The 17569-nt window shown below is 37.3% G+C and overlaps 1 protein-coding gene and 1 long non-coding RNA gene across 3 annotated transcripts; one reads left to right on the top strand and one right to left on the bottom strand.

Annotated features, from left to right (window-relative positions):
- Positions 1 to 858: 858 nt before the first annotated feature.
- Positions 859 to 16171, top strand: LOC111345066 (BCAS3 microtubule associated cell migration factor). Of its 2 annotated transcripts, none has more exons than XM_088743116.1 (20): positions 859 to 1012; positions 4722 to 4776; positions 7281 to 7353; positions 7515 to 7612; positions 8021 to 8102; positions 8540 to 8603; positions 8863 to 8970; positions 9098 to 9174; positions 9593 to 9669; positions 9760 to 9843; positions 10275 to 10302; positions 10420 to 10463; positions 10813 to 10875; positions 11117 to 11214; positions 11719 to 11854; positions 12189 to 12282; positions 12639 to 13103; positions 13530 to 13692; positions 14149 to 14258; positions 14460 to 16171. In XM_088743116.1, the coding sequence occupies exons 1-20, from the start codon at positions 987 to 989 to the stop codon at positions 15122 to 15124; spliced, it is 2610 nt and encodes an 869-aa protein (XP_088599242.1). In that variant the 5' UTR covers positions 859 to 986; the 3' UTR covers positions 15125 to 16171. The 2 variants fall into 2 exon arrangements, with proteins under 2 accessions (XP_088599242.1, XP_022808059.2); XM_022952324.2 differs by lacking the exon at positions 859 to 1012 and adding an exon at positions 3880 to 4631.
- Positions 7885 to 11830, bottom strand: LOC111345075 (uncharacterized). Its single transcript, XR_015994621.1, has 2 exons — positions 11693 to 11830; positions 7885 to 10184 (listed from the first exon to the last, which is right to left on the bottom strand). It is a non-coding gene; the product is annotated as an uncharacterized LOC111345075 (long non-coding RNA).
- Positions 16172 to 17569: the final 1398 nt, after the last annotated feature.

Here is a 17569-nt window from a genome sequence, read left to right as displayed (position 1 = left end):
TGCCATTTTCCTCATTGAGAGAGTGAACTGAAATCATATATATCCTCTGATTAACATACTGTTAACTAAGAGGAAATATTCAATAATTTCAACATATCTTTCTTTTCAAACTGGAAAAGACCGTTCAAAACTTTTCCACTCCACATTCGTAAGAGAATAGAACAGTTTCAGGGTCTCATAACCCTAGATTCCCAGAAAACCACGAACATTGGTTAAAAAAAGGACTTCGTCTGCACAGAGTTAATAGATGGAACTATGGTCTGCAGAAAAAGAGAAAAAAGTCGCACTCTGTTTACGTGCGGGTAACTACGAATGGATCCAGCGTATAAGCGTGTGAAACTGAGATCAGTTAAACCCAAATTATGATCGCTCCCATCTGTAGAAAAATGAAAGCCACCTTCAGCGCGAAAAATGATATTTTCCGCGAAAATAGCAAGCTGTTTTGCGCCTCATTGTGCAAAGGTGGCCCTATAAAATTAGATTACTTTCTCCAGCCCACCACCCCGCCCCCCCCCCCAAAAAAAAAAAATCACACGAGGTTTATAAACACGATACTGAAAATCAACTTCAAAATGCCAAATCTAAAAAGCCCTCTTATGAAGTCTTGTCTTCTCTTTACAGTATTTGTGTTATCCATGCATATTATTCTTTAACAACCAAAAACAAATTTTTGTTAAATCCTCTCCTCGAAAAAAATTGAAACTTTTTCCTAATTTTACTGACGCTACGATTGCGTGATCTCGTGATGTAATAGTTTACGCCCAAAGAGGAGCTTGGTCCTATTGCAAATTTCATTTGGCCTTGAGTGACGATGTGCGCCAAATAAAAGTAATATTGTGGAATCACTGTCCTTTAACGAACTCGACGCAACCTCGAAGATGGTTGGTACAATCTCTGTGATGCGAAAAAAGTATGGAATAGGGTTCATTTGGAGTAGGTAGTCGATGGGAGGTGATAACTGATACATAAAGAAGAATGATTTACGGATGCGATGGTCGGAGCGTCTTGGATGGTAAGTATAGGTAATCGCATGGGGCCCGAGTAAAATTAAGGATTAATATCACGCGTGTTTTCGGAAGTTGCTGAAATTGCCCGAGTCGCGCGACTCGGGCAATTACAGCAACTTACGAAAACACGCGTGATATTAATCCTTAATTTTACTCGGAACCATGTGATTACTTGTTTATAATATAGGGGGCAAAATGTTTTCTTACTGATCTCGCGCAAAACGGGACGCCATTGTTACAAAACACACAGAAATTTCTCTATAATCTGGATATATCAACAAAGTTGAAATGGTAAATTGGCCATCGTAACGATTACAAAAGCTGACGTTTCGAGCGTTAGCCCTTCATCGGAGCGTTAGCCCTTTCGAGCGTCAGCCCTTCGCTCCGACGACGGGCAAACGCTAGAAACGTCAGCTTTTGTAATTGTTACGGTGGCCAGTTTACCATTTCAACTTTTTTGATATATCCAAATTATTTCGTTACTCCCACCGACGCAGTCCCAAACAGTTTCTTTCGAAACTATCAGCCTTTATTCAGAAATTTCTTTACCTTGGCAGCCGTTGCTAAGTGATTTTCAGCCAATCATTTTCAAGTAATTTTGTCCGGGGCAATTACAAAAATTAAGAAAAAATGCCCTCTGTCTTGACCAATCACAATTCAGTAATTTTGCCCCTTATATGATAAGTAATATAACCGACTTCATGCAGTAATTATTCGTTCTTAAACGGCGGAAGATGATCAAGAATCCATATGAGAGGTTCGTATTCCTAGGTGGTCGATAGCAAATCACGAAGGCGACAAAAATGTAAATTATTCTTTAGAAAGAAACTATAATTGATTCTTCGTTCTATGCGACGTAGTGTAGTAAGAGGTAGAAACTTCGTATTAGTATAGTTTTCAATACTGAGTTTTATATCTGCTAAAATTGTCTTAGTTAGAATCCCTAGAAATAAAACTGCAAGTTTAGGTAAAGAGAAGAAATGTAGTTAGACAAAGTATGCTGATAAAGAGGGTGTATTGTGAAGTTCACATCAGCATTAGCTGCCATTTCCTCAACCTGCTTTACCAAATAAAGGATGTATGTATGTATGTATGTAAGTATCTTTCGATTCAGTTTTCAGTGATATCAAATGCTATTTAGTTTACACTACGTCACAGGTATATTAAACTGAATAAGAACGAAAACCTCTTCCTTATTTCGTCATATCAAACAATGTTATGCAAAGTAATTTGGTAATAGGAACTAAGTTGAAATTCTAAATTGGCCACCGTAAAGAGTTAAAAAGCTGACGTTTTGAGCATTAGCCCTTCGTCAGAGCTCTGAGTCTTGGGTATAATATTTGTTAAATAGCTAATGCAAATGTCTAGAATTTGAAAATTTAATCACGTACATGTACTTCAGGTTCGTAGAATAAAATAATGTTTACAGGTAAGCGGTAAGTGAGGAAATATATCTTTACAAAGTTTGAGCCTCGGAGTGATGTTGTACTGTTCAACCCTGAAGGATTTCCTTACATTCAAGGGTGTGCTTTACCAAAAGTAAAAAAGCAAATGAAGCGACGAAGAATATGATTAAGGAAGAAGTAGTGGACGTGACATAGTGTCACGCATGTTTTAATCTTTTTGATAAAATTGTTCTCGGCAATAGCCAATGAGCGAGCTAGGGAACCCGTCTTGCGCCCAAAAATGTTACGGGATACACTTAAAGGATTGATTAGACTTTACCGTAAATGGTGAACGTACTGGACAATTGGAAAAGCCACTTGTCCTGCTTGTCGTCTCTGTTCTGTACTGTTTAATTTTTTTTTTGGAAATGTTGGCTGCGTCCAGAGAGTTAAAAATGACTTTTCATGCGGTTTTCCTCTTTGAGAAAAAGAGTGAACTGAAGTCGTACATTTCCTCTGATTAAAATATTGTTAACTAAGAGGAAATATTCAATAATTTCAACATATCTTTCTGTTCAAACTGGAAAGACCGTTGAAAACTTTTCCACTCCACATTCGTAAGAGAAAAGAACAGTCCCAGGGCCTAAAAACCCTAACTTTCCAGAAAACCATGAACATTGGTTAAAAAAAGGACTTCGTCTGCAGAAAAAGAGAAAAAATCGCTCTCTGTTTACGTGCGGGTAACTACGAATGGATCCAAAGTGTAAGCGTGTGAAAGATTAGTAAAACCCAACTGAATTACGATCGCTCCTATCTGCGGAAAAATGAGAGCCACCTTCACCATGAAAAGTGACATTTTCCGCGGAAATAACAAGCTGTTTTGTGCCTCATTGTGCAAAGGTGGCCCTATAAAATTAGATTACCTTCTCCAACTCCCCCCCCAAAAAAATTACACAAGGTATATAGACGCGATAGTGAAAATCAACCTCAAAATGCCAAATCGAAAAAGTCCCCTTATCAAATCTTGCCTTCTCTTTACACTCCAAAAACAGTCTCTGTGTTCTCCATAGTACTCTCTATACATTTTCTGTAGTGCTGACAAGGAAAATTTGTTTAACAAGGAAGAGTTAGTCAGCATCGTTTTCTTTACTCTCATAATCTAAATGTTGAATTCACCAGTGACACTGCATGGAGAAATTAGATGCTAATCACTTATATCAGTAAAATGGGCTGAGCGCCTTGATTTGGAAGCCCCAGAGTGCTAAAAAACACTCATAGACATAGTCACAAATCGGCAAGTTCTCTTTTCAAGGTCGTGTCATAAATGGGATTAGGAGTTCTTTGTCTAACTGGGCTCTTATTTGTGTTGGCTAGACTCACATAAAATTATTGCAAATTACTTGGCAAATATAATTACTGACAAGGCTATGTTTGATTTCTTTTGAAAATTAGGTCTACAGCTAAGGTAAAATATTCAAAATAAATTCAGAGATTTTAACACAAGCACAAAAAAAGATAAAAAACTTTGACGTCAGAGAGGCACCCTATTGTGGGGAATCTGCACGAAACACAAATCGGGACTGAAAACTGAATCAAATATCTTTAGATTGGGTGGTCTTCTTATGCCGCCTCCAGCTTACCCATTTCATATTGAGCTTAAGTCTTTAAGTTTTTATCATTCAACTTTTTTATTTGACCTAACGTTATATTTTCGTGACCTGTTTTGAAACTGGGACGTGGTCTGTCATTATTAATGATTAAGGAAATGTATAAAAATCGCCCGGAAATAATAATAGTGTCATTTTAATTGCACCCTTTGTCTTCATTTTGGGTATTTCTTTGCTTAGGGGAGACAAAAAGAATCCTAATTTAAACTGATAGCCATTCGGAAAACAGCAGGCAATCGATCGCATTGTAGACATTTCATCCTAATTTTTTTTACAATTGTTCCCAGGCCTCTCCAAAACTCTGATAACGAGGCAGATAAACAATGTTTTTTTCTGACGTAACGCGGCGCCAAAACAGAGTTTTGGTCATCAAAAATGATGTTCAAAGCGACGATATGAAGAAACGGCGATGGAAACGTAATCAAAATTAAGCTTAAAAGCTACTTAGCTTCCTCATCTTCAGTTGTGAAGATCAAAAAGAGCTTTCTTTAGCTCTAGATGATGTCTGTGGACTCAGTTGCGAGGCGAATTTCGCGCGGTGGTGGGATTGTCGTTCGACCTCAAGCCATAAGGTTTTTAACCATTTGACTAAATCTTTTGGCTTGGTCTGAAGTTCCAAATCTCGTTTAACATTTAAATGATGTCGATCTCGCTTTTTTCAGTGACAAATCCTATGTGGAAAGCGTGGTAAACTTCCTACAAGACGTCGTACCTCAGGCAAGTAAAGCTCTTTGTTCGAAATAAAAAATTTGTATTTCTATAACGTCATCTAATGTTAGTTGGCGATTTGCTACTATTTTTCTCCTTTGTGTTGTTTTGCTTTTATTTTGAGGGGTATTTTAGGTTCATTGAATCCTTTTTTATGCGAGAAATTTTATAAACAACAAAGAAAACCACTTCAGTTGCGTTCGAGATCAATCTAACCGAAAAATCATGTGCATGTACGTGACTTGCCATCGTTAATGGGCCTACAATAGGTGTGGTGGTTTTATTTCTCTTTTTCGTTTCCTTTAAATTTAGCAAATGCTACAATAAATCCTTTAAAAGATAAAAATAACATCCTTGAAGTCATCTTGATTTGGTCGTGATTGTCAAAGTATAGGTTTAATCAAAAACGAAACAGTTAAACAGGACGTCGAATTGTACCCGAATTAATTTCTCAAAATTAAGTAAAAAATTAGGATACATTTTGGAAACATGGTGTGATTATTTCCCTTTCGATTTCTTTTCGAAAAAAAAAAAAGACAAAATTTGACGCCTAAGCTGTGGTCGTGGAAAGTAATTTTAAATCTCGGAGATATTAGTACTGGTAATAATTTCCTTGTGACTAGACTTCAGCTCAATATTCCTCGTTGAAATAAAATTACACTTCCATACACTAAAATATTACGTGACAGACATGTACAGAATTTTTTCACTGTCACACAATTGACCAGTGTCTCTAAACATTTCCTAAATGTCCTCATTGAATTCTGGTCAAATTTGTAAACTGTTTTCAAGCTTTTGTTCAAAGTAGAATTCATTTAAATATTAAGTCGGTCTTAACCTATCTAATTTGTATCAACTGTGATGTCAAAGTGTAATTGGTCAAAATGGTATGAAATATCATACACTGTGGGAAATATTTTAATCTTGATTAAGTCACATGAATTCTTTAGCCAAGGTTTATAGAGGGGTAATTGTAAGAAGTCAGAGTTAGTAGAGGGTAAGTGGATATTTTATGCTTCAAACAACAGTTGTACTTTTTGGCTTTGATGTCATCTTTTTATGACCAACTATGAAAATTTTTCTGAAGTCATATTTTGTGGGTAGGTGTTATGAGTTGTGGTGGGAAAATTTTTTGCATTTTTAAGTGACTCAAATTTCTGCCAAGAAACAATTTTGCAATTGTCTGTTAAAGCAGCAGGGCACAGAAAAGGAATTAAAAATGATATTACCTTTTAAGTTATACAGTATGAAGGTACATGGTCAATTTTCCACGATATGTAAATGTTTATTTTGAGTGGGTCAAAGTATAAAGCAAGTGTTGAGTTTAATACTGTACTCAAGGCAGTACAGTTTTATAGTGCAGTTTATTTTCTTTTTTTGTTTGTTTGATTTCTTTTGTATGGTGCTTGACAAAGAAAACCTGCAAGATCAGCAAAAAAACAAAATCCTTCTTAAAGTACCTCTCAGTTATGGGTTTTCAAGCCTCTAGCAAGAAAAACCAGTGACCTTTGAAATAGCAAGGGTTATAAAGGTCATTTCTTTTAAACTAAACTATTGTTGTGGTTTGCTACTTACAAGCTTATTTCATATTTACTTGAGTTAAGAATAGCCAAAAAAAAAAATCACATGTGAACAAACAATTATCATATGATTTACTTGTGATAGTCAATATGAACTCATGAGAATCAGCCAGTTAAAGATGTTGTTAATTTATCTCAGTCTTTAATTTGACAGAATGAATCATGCATTCTTTAAGCACACTTACATTCAATAAAATTTCAGTTAGGAACTTCCTAAAACTTGTTCCTGAGTAGTGTATTTACATAGTGGTTGCCCTGTCATTCTTTGTAAGTTAGAGGGAGGTGGATTGGGGAGGGCTTTTCAAATGTATTTTTTTTTTCTTTCTTGTCACTTCTCTGTTTCAGGACCAGGGTTGTTATTGTTATGTTGTTGATTATTGATAGACTTTGATACTGAAACAGCTGTGTTACTCTCTGTTTATTTTGACACAGTGTAAACATCATCTCTGATAACCTTGTACTGATTCTGAAATAATAGGTGAATGAAGAAGGCAGTAGGCTTTGTTTTTATTAGCAAGAGTTCCCTTTAAATATCAATAAAAATTCTTGCTTTAACATGTGAGAGTTAGTGTAAAATCTGGAGCTTAAGAGTCCATTATCTTTCCCAGGTGGGGCAACATAGAATTAGATAGCTTTCTTTGTGACGGTGAATGTTACAAAGGGTTTATCTGGATTGAAATTTACTGTTTGGGGCCAGTTGTCTCCTATTGGGATGAATTGTGTGAGACCTTTTCCTTGGGTGGCAGAGTTTGATAATGACATTATAGGGTGTTTTAAATATATAAACCAGGCTCTTCTTTTTAACCGTGAATCAATGCAACAGGTTTCATTACATGTAAATTAAAAGGGTTTAGAAGGGTTCAAGGTGAAGGATAATAACAGCATGTTAGACTGTCCATTTGGTAATTATATTTTTACGGTATTAACCCTCAGGCTGTAACAGGAGTTAAACAAGAAGAGAAGGAGAGGGTGTTATGGGTTAAGTTTGAGGAAGCAGACATCAATGGTGAGAGACAAAAAATAAAGTTCTGTTTAAATGTCTTTTTAAAGGGTAACAGCTTTCCAGATAAACTGTCTTTCTACAATTTAAATATTTGAACTCAGAATTGTAGCTTTCAATAAATTTTGAAGCTAAGACTTATAATGGGGCTGTTTTATATCTCACAGATAATATACTTAACCAGGAAGAAATTTCATCAGGAGTTAGTGTGCCATTACTGTTGATTCTTGGTTACACTAATGGCTTTCATGTGTGGACCATCCCAGTAAGTATAGTCTTTGGTGATTGATGGGTTTAATGATGCATCTGTAGAGGCATTTTTTCTCCTGCATCTATTAATTAGATAATTTGGTTAGGCAGGGGACCCACTCATGAGATTACTGTGATGTGGTCTGGCCTGTTTACTGAGAATTGGGGGGAGGGGGCATCCTCAAATAAGTTTCCTTCGATTGTTTGTAAACTGCTGATGCAGTCCGGCCAAAGTCCCTCGAAAAGTGTTGTGATGTGCATTTGATCATATCAACATGTTAATTTGCGCAATATAAATATTAAATTATTTTATTAATTATTATAAATTCAGTAGCTTAATGGTCATTTCTCAATCTTTTGCTATTTTTTTTAACTTGATGTTGTAGTTACTGTAATGGCTTGCTTCATGTTCAATATTTTGTAGTCAACTGGTGAAGCTCAGGAGGTGTTATCTCTTCGTCAAGGGCCCGTAAGGCTTGTGCGCATGCTCAAGACACCACTGGAAGGTATGAATTATATGATAAGCTTTGCAGTACGACCAGTAAGTTTTAATAGCTTACTCTCATGGGAAGTGGCTGCAGAGCTTAGTGGTCCATGAACATCTCAGAAATAAGATTTTCTTTTCTCAACATACTCTATCAGATTATTTCATTCAGAAACCATTCTGGACTGAAAATATTCATTACAATGGAAACTCATCATTCATGTCAGATACATGTCATCACAGATGCATAATACATGTCAGATACACAGATTTTGACTAACAATTACCCACAGCCATCTATTGTATTCATATACATGTAACTCAAAAAGAATTTATGATAAGCATGAAATTTTGATATAGTCAGCTGGCAAGTGGCAATTTCTTTCTCTCTCAAATCCTACCCCAGTAATATTGCACAATTTAAACACTGATATTGTTAGGGTAACATTTCACTTCTAGCAACAAAGTCAAAGGATGAATTTGCAGATGTCAGACCTCTTTTTGCTGTCTGTGATGCTGCAAGGTAATTAAGGTTTATGATTGCCTTGTAAGTTAATGAAAGATGACTGTTATGTTTCTTGATAATTTGTCTTTCAACATATTGGTACTGATTAAAGTAATAGGTTACTCAAAACATTTATCTGGAAGTATTGCTTTTAACATTTCAATTGTTAAAGAAACCTGAAAGTTATCTCATCAGCAGATCTAGAATTGTCAGTTAAATGTTTAAAGGTCATCCATATTCTCTGATAATTGAAATGAACGTAACTTTGTATCTGCAGCCCCTCCCTGCCATTCTCCACCGTAAATTTGTGGTCCCTTAGCAGTGGTGAACAGGTTCACTCTATTGGCTTCAAGTCTGAGGTGTACGATGTACTGTGCAATAGAAGGTAACTAATAAATGATTTATCATACTTTCTTAAAGACGTACTTTAGACAAAGACATTCTGGTGCCATGACATTTTTCAATCATACATTGAAGAATTGAGGATTGTATGAAACATTTTCTCCACTAAGATTGATGGTTGTTGCTCTTCAAGAAAAGATTGCAGCTTTTGATGCATGTACCTTCAAAAACTGTTTCTGCATAACAAGTAAGTATATTCTTTTGAATATCTTATCAAAGTGAGTTGGTTGCGATGATGCACTAGTCTGTGCAATAACAACCCAGCACATAATCAGGAATTTATTTTTCTTACAGAATGATGTATTTTCTCACCACCAAAAGCTTTCTTTCAGGATTTTGAGTTGATCAGATGTAGTTTGTGTGTGTAACATTAAAGTACTGTGAAAAGTCTTGATTTTTCAAACTAGCAATTTTCAATGAAGTGTATGACAAGTCACATGTGTATCATAAAATTTTAGCCACAAATACTACTTAATGTGAAGGAAATGGTTCTAAACATTGTCACCTCTTGACTGGGTAGATTTTCAGTTCACTCTGTTAACTCTGAACCAAGTATTTTTGGTATAAAAATGTGGATAAAAAAGCACTTCTAACCTCAATTTTAGGCTGTTACCCAGCCCCAAGCCCTAACCTTAACCCCTTGGCACTGAATACCAGATGGCTGGCATATGCAGATTGCAAGGTACCTCGAAGTGTTGGTTCTTCAATCAGATATTTTCACAACATTTTGTGGACTAAGCAATAACACTGAGTGTTGTGTTTGTATTGTCAGTTGGTACCTAATCATCAGTCCTGTGGGGGAGTGTGTGGGGATAATTCCCAGTCATATACAGCCACAGTCATCAGTGCTGCTAAGGTTTGTATGATAGGATAGAATATTTACAATAATTTTATAGCCAGTAAAACTGCTGTTATTACAAAGAGTGCATTACAAAAATTAGCAGATGAAACTTTAACAAATCCTTTTTAAGAATGTTAGTGAAATGAAGACTGAGATATTAAAATGTTACTGAACACCCATTAATAAACAGATAAAGGATACAGGAAATCTACAATCGACAGTGGTGGTAATCACCATCCTGACAAAGTGACTGACAAACTTGCTTGTACTGTAGTTGCCAGATCCTTGACTGAGTTTAATACTGAAACAGTTGTTTTCTGGTGGAATACAGAAAATTATTGGGCAAAGAGGAGAACCTGTAAATGAAAACCAGAGTTACATTTAATGAACTTTAAGCTGGCCATTTAAATGAGAACAGATCTTAATTGACTTTTTTTTTTTTTCAGACACTCACCAGGGGTCTGACAATTTTAGGTATGCAATTATTTTGTTTTGAGTATCAATTACTATTACACAACCATGTCTTTTTCTTTTAACCAAGAAAGTAGTGAAACAACATCTGATTTCAGTTGTTCTTCCAATATATTTTAGGACGATGGACAGGAACAGAAGTTTCAAATGACCATTTAAACCAAGTGAGTCATAGCAATTTTTTTTTCCTATGGAGAGTGTTAGGTGTTTAAATTCTGAAATGATTCTCACCCTCTTGAAACAAATGACCCCTCCCACAGGTAGTCTTGCAGTACAAATGGCCCCTCCCATAGGTAGTCTTGCAGTACAAATGGCTCCTCCCACAGGTAGTCTTGCAGTACAAATGGCTCCTCCCATAGGTAGTCTTGCAGTACAAATGGCCCCTCCCACAGGTAGTCTTGCAGTACAAATGGCCCCTAATAATACTAATAATAATACTAATAGTACTAATAATAACCATAGATTGGTTCTCTTGTGTTCTGACTTGTCAAAATTGTCTTGCTCTGTCCTTAGAAATCCACAATCACACCAGGAGTTGTAACCATTATAGATACACAAAAAATTGGAAATGGAGAGGTACAGTTGTCAAAAGTAATTGTCTTTCAACATCAGCAAGCCTCTTTGTATGGTTAATTTTCTTATGCAGTGAATCCATATACTGATACTACTTTTTACACTTTCTTTTGGAATTCATAGGAATGTTATCATATAGAATAAGGCAAAACTGATTCTCAGGAAAGATGGAAAAGAAATGTTATTCCCACCTGAGAAATGTGATTCTTTTGTATGATTATTTATTTGTGCATTTTTATTGTAGTTCTGTGTACAAGAGGATGACCATGAAGGCATTGGCATAGTGGCCCATTTTCTTGCCCATGCAGGACAGCCCCTGTCTGGCATGTCCTTTGACCCCAGGTGTGATATTTTATGTACAGAAGTCCCTGCTATTTTTGATGTTAGTGAGATTTAATTTTTCAACAGTTTTGTGTTTTTGTGTTTTATAGGTATATCCATTAGTCAATAATTTATCTTACAGGGTGAAAACAAGTTTATCAGAATTCTATTTGAAAAATCAACCCTACACTTTTTAATATGTGTTACTGTGATTATGTGAACAATTATCAAGTACATAACAGTAATTGAAATAGATATACCTATCTTTTACATACACTGTAAATTTCAATACAGACTGACAGCGAGTTGAGAAACGGTAGTATGCTAACAGTGTGTTTGTTCGTAATACCGTGAACATCGTTTGTATGTCTGTGTTTCATTTGTTGTTCATTTGTCAATGTTTTCAATGTTCCTAAAATGAAAAACTCGTGGGAAAATAGACCACTCGTTCAAAATTTCCCTTATTTGTTTAGGGTTTTTGTTTTTTGCCTTAACTCACCTGTGATGTTGTTTCTTCCTTTTTAGTGGTTCACTGCTGTTGACTGCAGACGTTCTTGGAAACAACTTTCACGTGTACCATATTCTACCACATCCAATTTGTCCTTCATTAGGCGCTGTTCATCACTTATACACCCTGCATAGAGGGGACACCACTGCAACAGTAAGTTCAGGCTGTACACCAAATAAAGTAAAAGTAGCTGAGCACACTTTCTTGTGATTTTTTACCTTCAAGTCGCACTGTTGTTTTTTGCTTCGTGAAGTTTTTAAAGAGTACTTCCTGCTCTTACCACTGTGTCATTGAAACACGTGATAACATCATCCGGGAATTTTCATTTTGTCGTAGTCCTTCTTGGGTCTTTGTGGTGAGGGGAGGGGAGGGGGGTAACTTTGACAGTTAGTTTTTTTCATAGTCCAAAGAGTCTTCGAGTTATCGCGAACCGGAAAAGCGGCCGAAATTAGAGTTCATCTGATGTTTGTCCTAATCTTTTTCCCAGGTTCACGGAATGGCATTTTCCTTTGACAGTCGATGGGTTGCTGTATCAACTGTCCGTGGCACTGTGCATGTTTTTCCAATAACTTCATACGGAGGTAAGCTCATAAAAAGAACAGTTCTCTCCCAGAAGAAAAATAAAAGATCAAAAACACAAGAAACTTTAATGTCGTTGAAGTTCGCGCACATTTTCTGGTTTAATAGTCAAACTTAGAAAAAAACAAAGTTTTTCCCTCAGGTTTCTCTAGCTTACAATTGTAGTAAACTATCCTGAAATTGTTCGAGAAGAAGACATTTGTCTCTCGTTATGCGCTATTGTATCTTTCACGCAAAAACTTGCCGCTTTCAAGCTGCAAACTGTGGCTTTTCATCTAACATGTATCAAGCGCAACAGCAAACCTGAAGTGTCAGTGATTTTCGGTGCATGTCATAGTTTCTCAACATTTTCTCGTAGGTCCCATAACAGTCCGCACCCACTCCTCCCGTCGCGTGGTCAACCGCAGCAGTCGGTTCCACACCAGCGCTGGATTGGATGACCTTGATCAGGCGACTACAGGCTCAGGCAGACACAGTCCATGCAACGGCACAGGGCCCAACCTTTCTTGCTCACCCAACGGAAGCCCGCTTAGCTCCACAGGGACTCCACTGGCCAGAGAATCCTTGACATCCACTTCAACCAGCAACAATGGTTTGGTAAATCCCCGCCTCCCTCCCCTTCCTCATTCCTACTTTGTGCAACCTTTAGCACAAATAAGGACACCAGATGGCCCACGATGCGGTGGACCCTGTTGCACTGGTTCGGCCCAGAGCTCTAATAAGTGTAATGGCCGTGTGGGCTTGGAATATTCGGTGGGTGCCGCGATGACGTTTGCTCCATCTAGGGGATGGTTAGGTGGAAGTCCAAACAGCACCAGAGCAGGTAAAGTGCATAGCCAGCTTCGCCAAGGGATAAATTATCTTTGATTCATTTGTCTCGGGCGTGCCCTGATATGTAGACAGTTGAGTTGGTGTCATTCTTGATTGAGTTTCGGTGCTACGTTGTGTTCAGAGAACACACTTTTTACTAATACGTTCGTCTATTCCTATCACCTGTTTACGAGATTAATTTTGATATTTCAAGAAGTTACTTGGTAATCACCGATGAGAGTCAGTAAGCTGCCAGATGACCCACAGACTGAATTTGAATCTTAAACAATCGAAAGTTTGTCACCCCTACATATGTCAGAAATAAACAAAACCTTTAGCTAAAGTGAACCTTCGTTTGTAGGCTAAACCATTTTGTTATTGTTTTTCATTTTTTTTTTTTGTTTTTTTATTTTATTTCTTTATACCTTTTTTTCTGTAGAACCGTGTAGATCTTCACCTGTTGACTCGCTTTTTGTACTGGACCTCCATGGGAACTTGACAGAGTACGTTCTGGAGCCACAGGCCGTGAAAACTGTTCCACAGAGTGACGACACCCCCTTGAATCTCAGCACTACTGGAAGAGCGCAGTGGACGCTTGCTAGGTATGACGGGATCAAACCCTCCGTTAGCTGGGCAGGAAGTGTTGACGTAATGCTTGTCGCGTGTGGTTACGTATGTGTGAGACTTGGAGATGGCGCGTGAGGCGATGTGGCCTCTCTTCGCGCGCTTTTGTAGCCAAGACTTATTTTTCTCTGAGTAGGAATGACTTTTATCTTGTTTCAAATGTTTTCTTTGCTTCGCCGTCACATAAGACTTAAAATGCTGCTTCTTTTTTGCTTCTTACGCGTCACAAAAACAGACGTGATTGAAACTGTCTTCAAGTCTTTTTCTTCTGTATTCCGATTGACTTCCTTTAACATTTGCATTTTTTGTGGTTGGCCAGTCGTGATCACTTTGGTTTTGATTCTACAACAGACGCTGGTGCTCAAGCCTAATCCTTGATCCCGTCATAACAGCTCTGATGTTTGTCCTCATTGTCATGTTTTTGGTAATTGCAGGTGTGTTACTTGGCCTGAAAGCAAAAGTCCCGTGATCAAAGATGTCGGTCTGTTGCTGGGCCGCTTAAAAGTTTCTCCTTGTGAGCTTAGTAACCACGCCGTCAATCAAGGTAACATTGCTGACACAAGATTGACAATATGTTCGGATTTAATGCTTTACATAAACAACAAACAGTGTAAAGATATCCATAGCTATCTTAGCGCCGCAAACTTTGGGCGTACATTTTCTCCTTGAAGGAATTTGATTATGCTTACCCTAAGCTGTAACCGGAAACGTTGTAAATTATAATGTAGTCCGTTGTCTTTCTCAGAGAAGAAAATCGGCAAGGAGAGTGAATCGCGCATCTCGGACGATCAGTGGCTGGCAAACATAGACATGGAGACCCACTCTGCCCCTCATCGACGACTATGGATGGGACCACAGTTCTCTTTCAAGACTTACCAACCACCTGGCTCTTCATCTGCTTCATCCACCCATAGCTTAGGTGACCTTAAGTCAGGGGGCTCGGGCAGTGGGGCCACCATAGCAGCTCTTAACAGGGATGGTCACTCAATGGGTTTCTTCTCTGAAGAACTGGACTTGCAGAGTTTGAGACTGCAGCCTGTTTGCTCGGATCCAGTACCCACCCCGTCAGGTCAGTTTGCGTTCACTGGATGCGCATCGCCCAATCTAGGGGGGAGTATGCCACTTATTGTTGACAATGGCCCAGGAAGTTTGAACGACCCATGGCCAGGCTTAAACAACGAGATGTTCGAGGATAAAGAGGAGCAACTTGTGGAAACGTTGGCAGACGCCATGAACGACAGCGCGCTCTTACCGGTAAAAAACGGCAAAAAAAGAACAACTTCAATCAACGGAGAAAATCAATTCCAATTTCAGTCAGATTTTCGGGGGGGAGGTGTAAACGCGTTTGCTTCCTACTCTTCCGCTGAAACGAGCCCGCTGTTCCCACCCGATTATAATAATTGGTCCTAAGTAGGATTGGACAAACCGTTTCGTCTTATAAAAAGGCAGTTGTTAAGTCATATTAGAGAATAATATATACTAGCATGAAGAGCTACTAAGAATAACTTTAAAATGAAAATAATCTTGTTCCAAGAGAAAATTTGGTCTGGTTCTCTCGAGTGTGAAATCTTTTTTCGGCTTTGACTCGCTGAAGCGACAATTCAAGTTAGAGAGACCTTTTGTCATCACTTAGGTGAATCGATTTTTGATAGATTTCTTCGCCATGCTTTGGTTATTTATTTTATTAATATTATCATTATCCTTGCTTTCTAAATTTCCTATTGCCTGGTGCATCGCTTATGAGAAATAGAAAAAGGCTTACTTTTTGATAGTTTTTGGCGAATCAACATGCACTGAACGTGTTTCTATCTTTATAACTGCACTGAACTTTCGAAGTAGTGTTCTTCGTGTGTATTTTATGGGTTGTAAAGGTACGTAAAATAACAAAGAAAAATATATAAAATATTGAAAATGTAAAAAAATGTATAAAATGGAAAAAGTCCCAGGATTCTGGCCGCACTATAAAGGGGCAAATTTATTTATCACCTGTAAATTGATGTATAGTTTTTCAACCGTTAATTATCGGTTTTACTTAAGTCTAGTTCTGGTTTTTACGATTTAATAAGGATATTTGAGTAGCATTGTGTGAATAGTGTTTATAAAAATCGAAGAGCAATTGATCAATCTGTATTCTTGACCTCAAAATAGTGTCAATCAATCAAAGAATTTTATTGATCGTTCAGTTCTTAGACTTGTATGATAGTGTTAAAAAGATGTCTTCTGTTTCCCTTTCTAGCTGTAAATAAGGATTTTGTAAACTTTTCAATCTGAATTTTTTTGTGAAACGGCGAACTGTAATTTCCTTGAAATGGTTGAAAGGGTTAATTTATAAACCGGTCTTATACAGTTATTGTAGATATAAACAGAATCCAACGGGAAAAAAAAAGATTGTCTCTATATTTTTTAAAATGTGCATGGGTGAAGAAACAATAAAACGTCACATGAAGCTTGACAGAATTTTGCTCCTTTTTTCCCCGCCGCCCTTCCAACGACGCAAGAAAACAAGTACGCCCTACCCCCGCTAACTTCTAAAAGTCACGATATGACGTCACTTCTTAATCCAATAGAGTTCCAGATTTTTCTCGATAAATAACGTCGTTGCGATCACTCGTGGTTTGAACTTGTGTGACTATTCGCAGGCACAAACGAAGAGAGGTTGAACTTAAGGGCAAATGTGGCCAAAAATCGAACATTTTCAAAATATTGTTGCAACGGCCAAAAAATTGATTGGGCTCATATTCTCAAGTTAGATAGGCCTTATGGTGAAACAACGCACTGCACTTGGACCGATAAAAAGTACCAAATCTTGAAAAACAACATCAATACATGTGTTGACAGCAATTTGAGCAATTCTTGATCATTTATTTACACAATGTAATTGAATTTATCCGACCCCCTTCTAACAAGATTAAAAATAGGTCAAAAGTAACCCGTTATTTAACTATGTGGTAAATAAAATAATCGACTGAAAATATGGCTTTTGGAAGGCGAAGTGTAGTTCTTTTCGATCTCCATAGGATTTTTTGGGGTAATGATTCTGCGCGATTTAATCAAATTTTAAATTGGATAAAATGAGCTGATTTGACGGTGCTGTCAGTTATTCGAAAATGTACACATTCACACGCAAACTCAATTGTTTCGCATTTTACATCCAGTCTACTGCTTATTTAACATAATATCATCTTACCGTTCATATTGCTGTATCACAAAAGGTTATTGCAGTCCTGAAATTGTTGCATCGCTCCCATAATAGCGATATAACTTGGCAGGATAGTCACCACCTCTTGATAATGAGTGTTTACAAAGCGTATCACGGGGTTTCTCCGTTTCCATTTCGTTGAAAAGGAGGCTGTAATTACTTCGCGTAAGAGATCTTTGTTTAAATATAGTCTTCAACCAAACCGCAAACCAAACGTTCGCGGAATTAATGTTGCTTTTTCAGAAATATGTTACTCGTATGCAAAATAACGCTAATTAATTCAAACTGAGGTCCATTAGCCTGAAATCGACAACTCCGAAAAAAATACAACACTGGACTGTGAAGCACGTGGCTACAGGAACTATGGTCGAGTGTTACATATAGGAAACAGGAGCAAACAATTATTTAACTCCGATCCTTATTGAGTTAAATTTTTATTTAGTGAATTATTGTTTCGTTTGATAAAGCTCATTTTAGGACAAAAAGAACGAGAGGTAAACGTTGTTCGGTGATTAAAACCACTGCCTGCTACAATATTACTGTATTTTACTGTTGATAAGATTTCAACTTCCCTGCACTCCTACTTAATTTTCTTTGGTTGACGGTATGTTGTTTTCAAAATGAGTTATAGTCAAACCTATTTAATGAAATTCAGA

Source organism: Stylophora pistillata, chromosome 13, assembly GCF_964205215.1.
Source record: "Stylophora pistillata chromosome 13, jaStyPist1.2, whole genome shotgun sequence".
NCBI classification, from domain to species: Eukaryota; Metazoa; Cnidaria; class Anthozoa; order Scleractinia; family Pocilloporidae; genus Stylophora; species Stylophora pistillata.
This window is presented reverse-complemented; position numbering and strand designations above follow the sequence as displayed.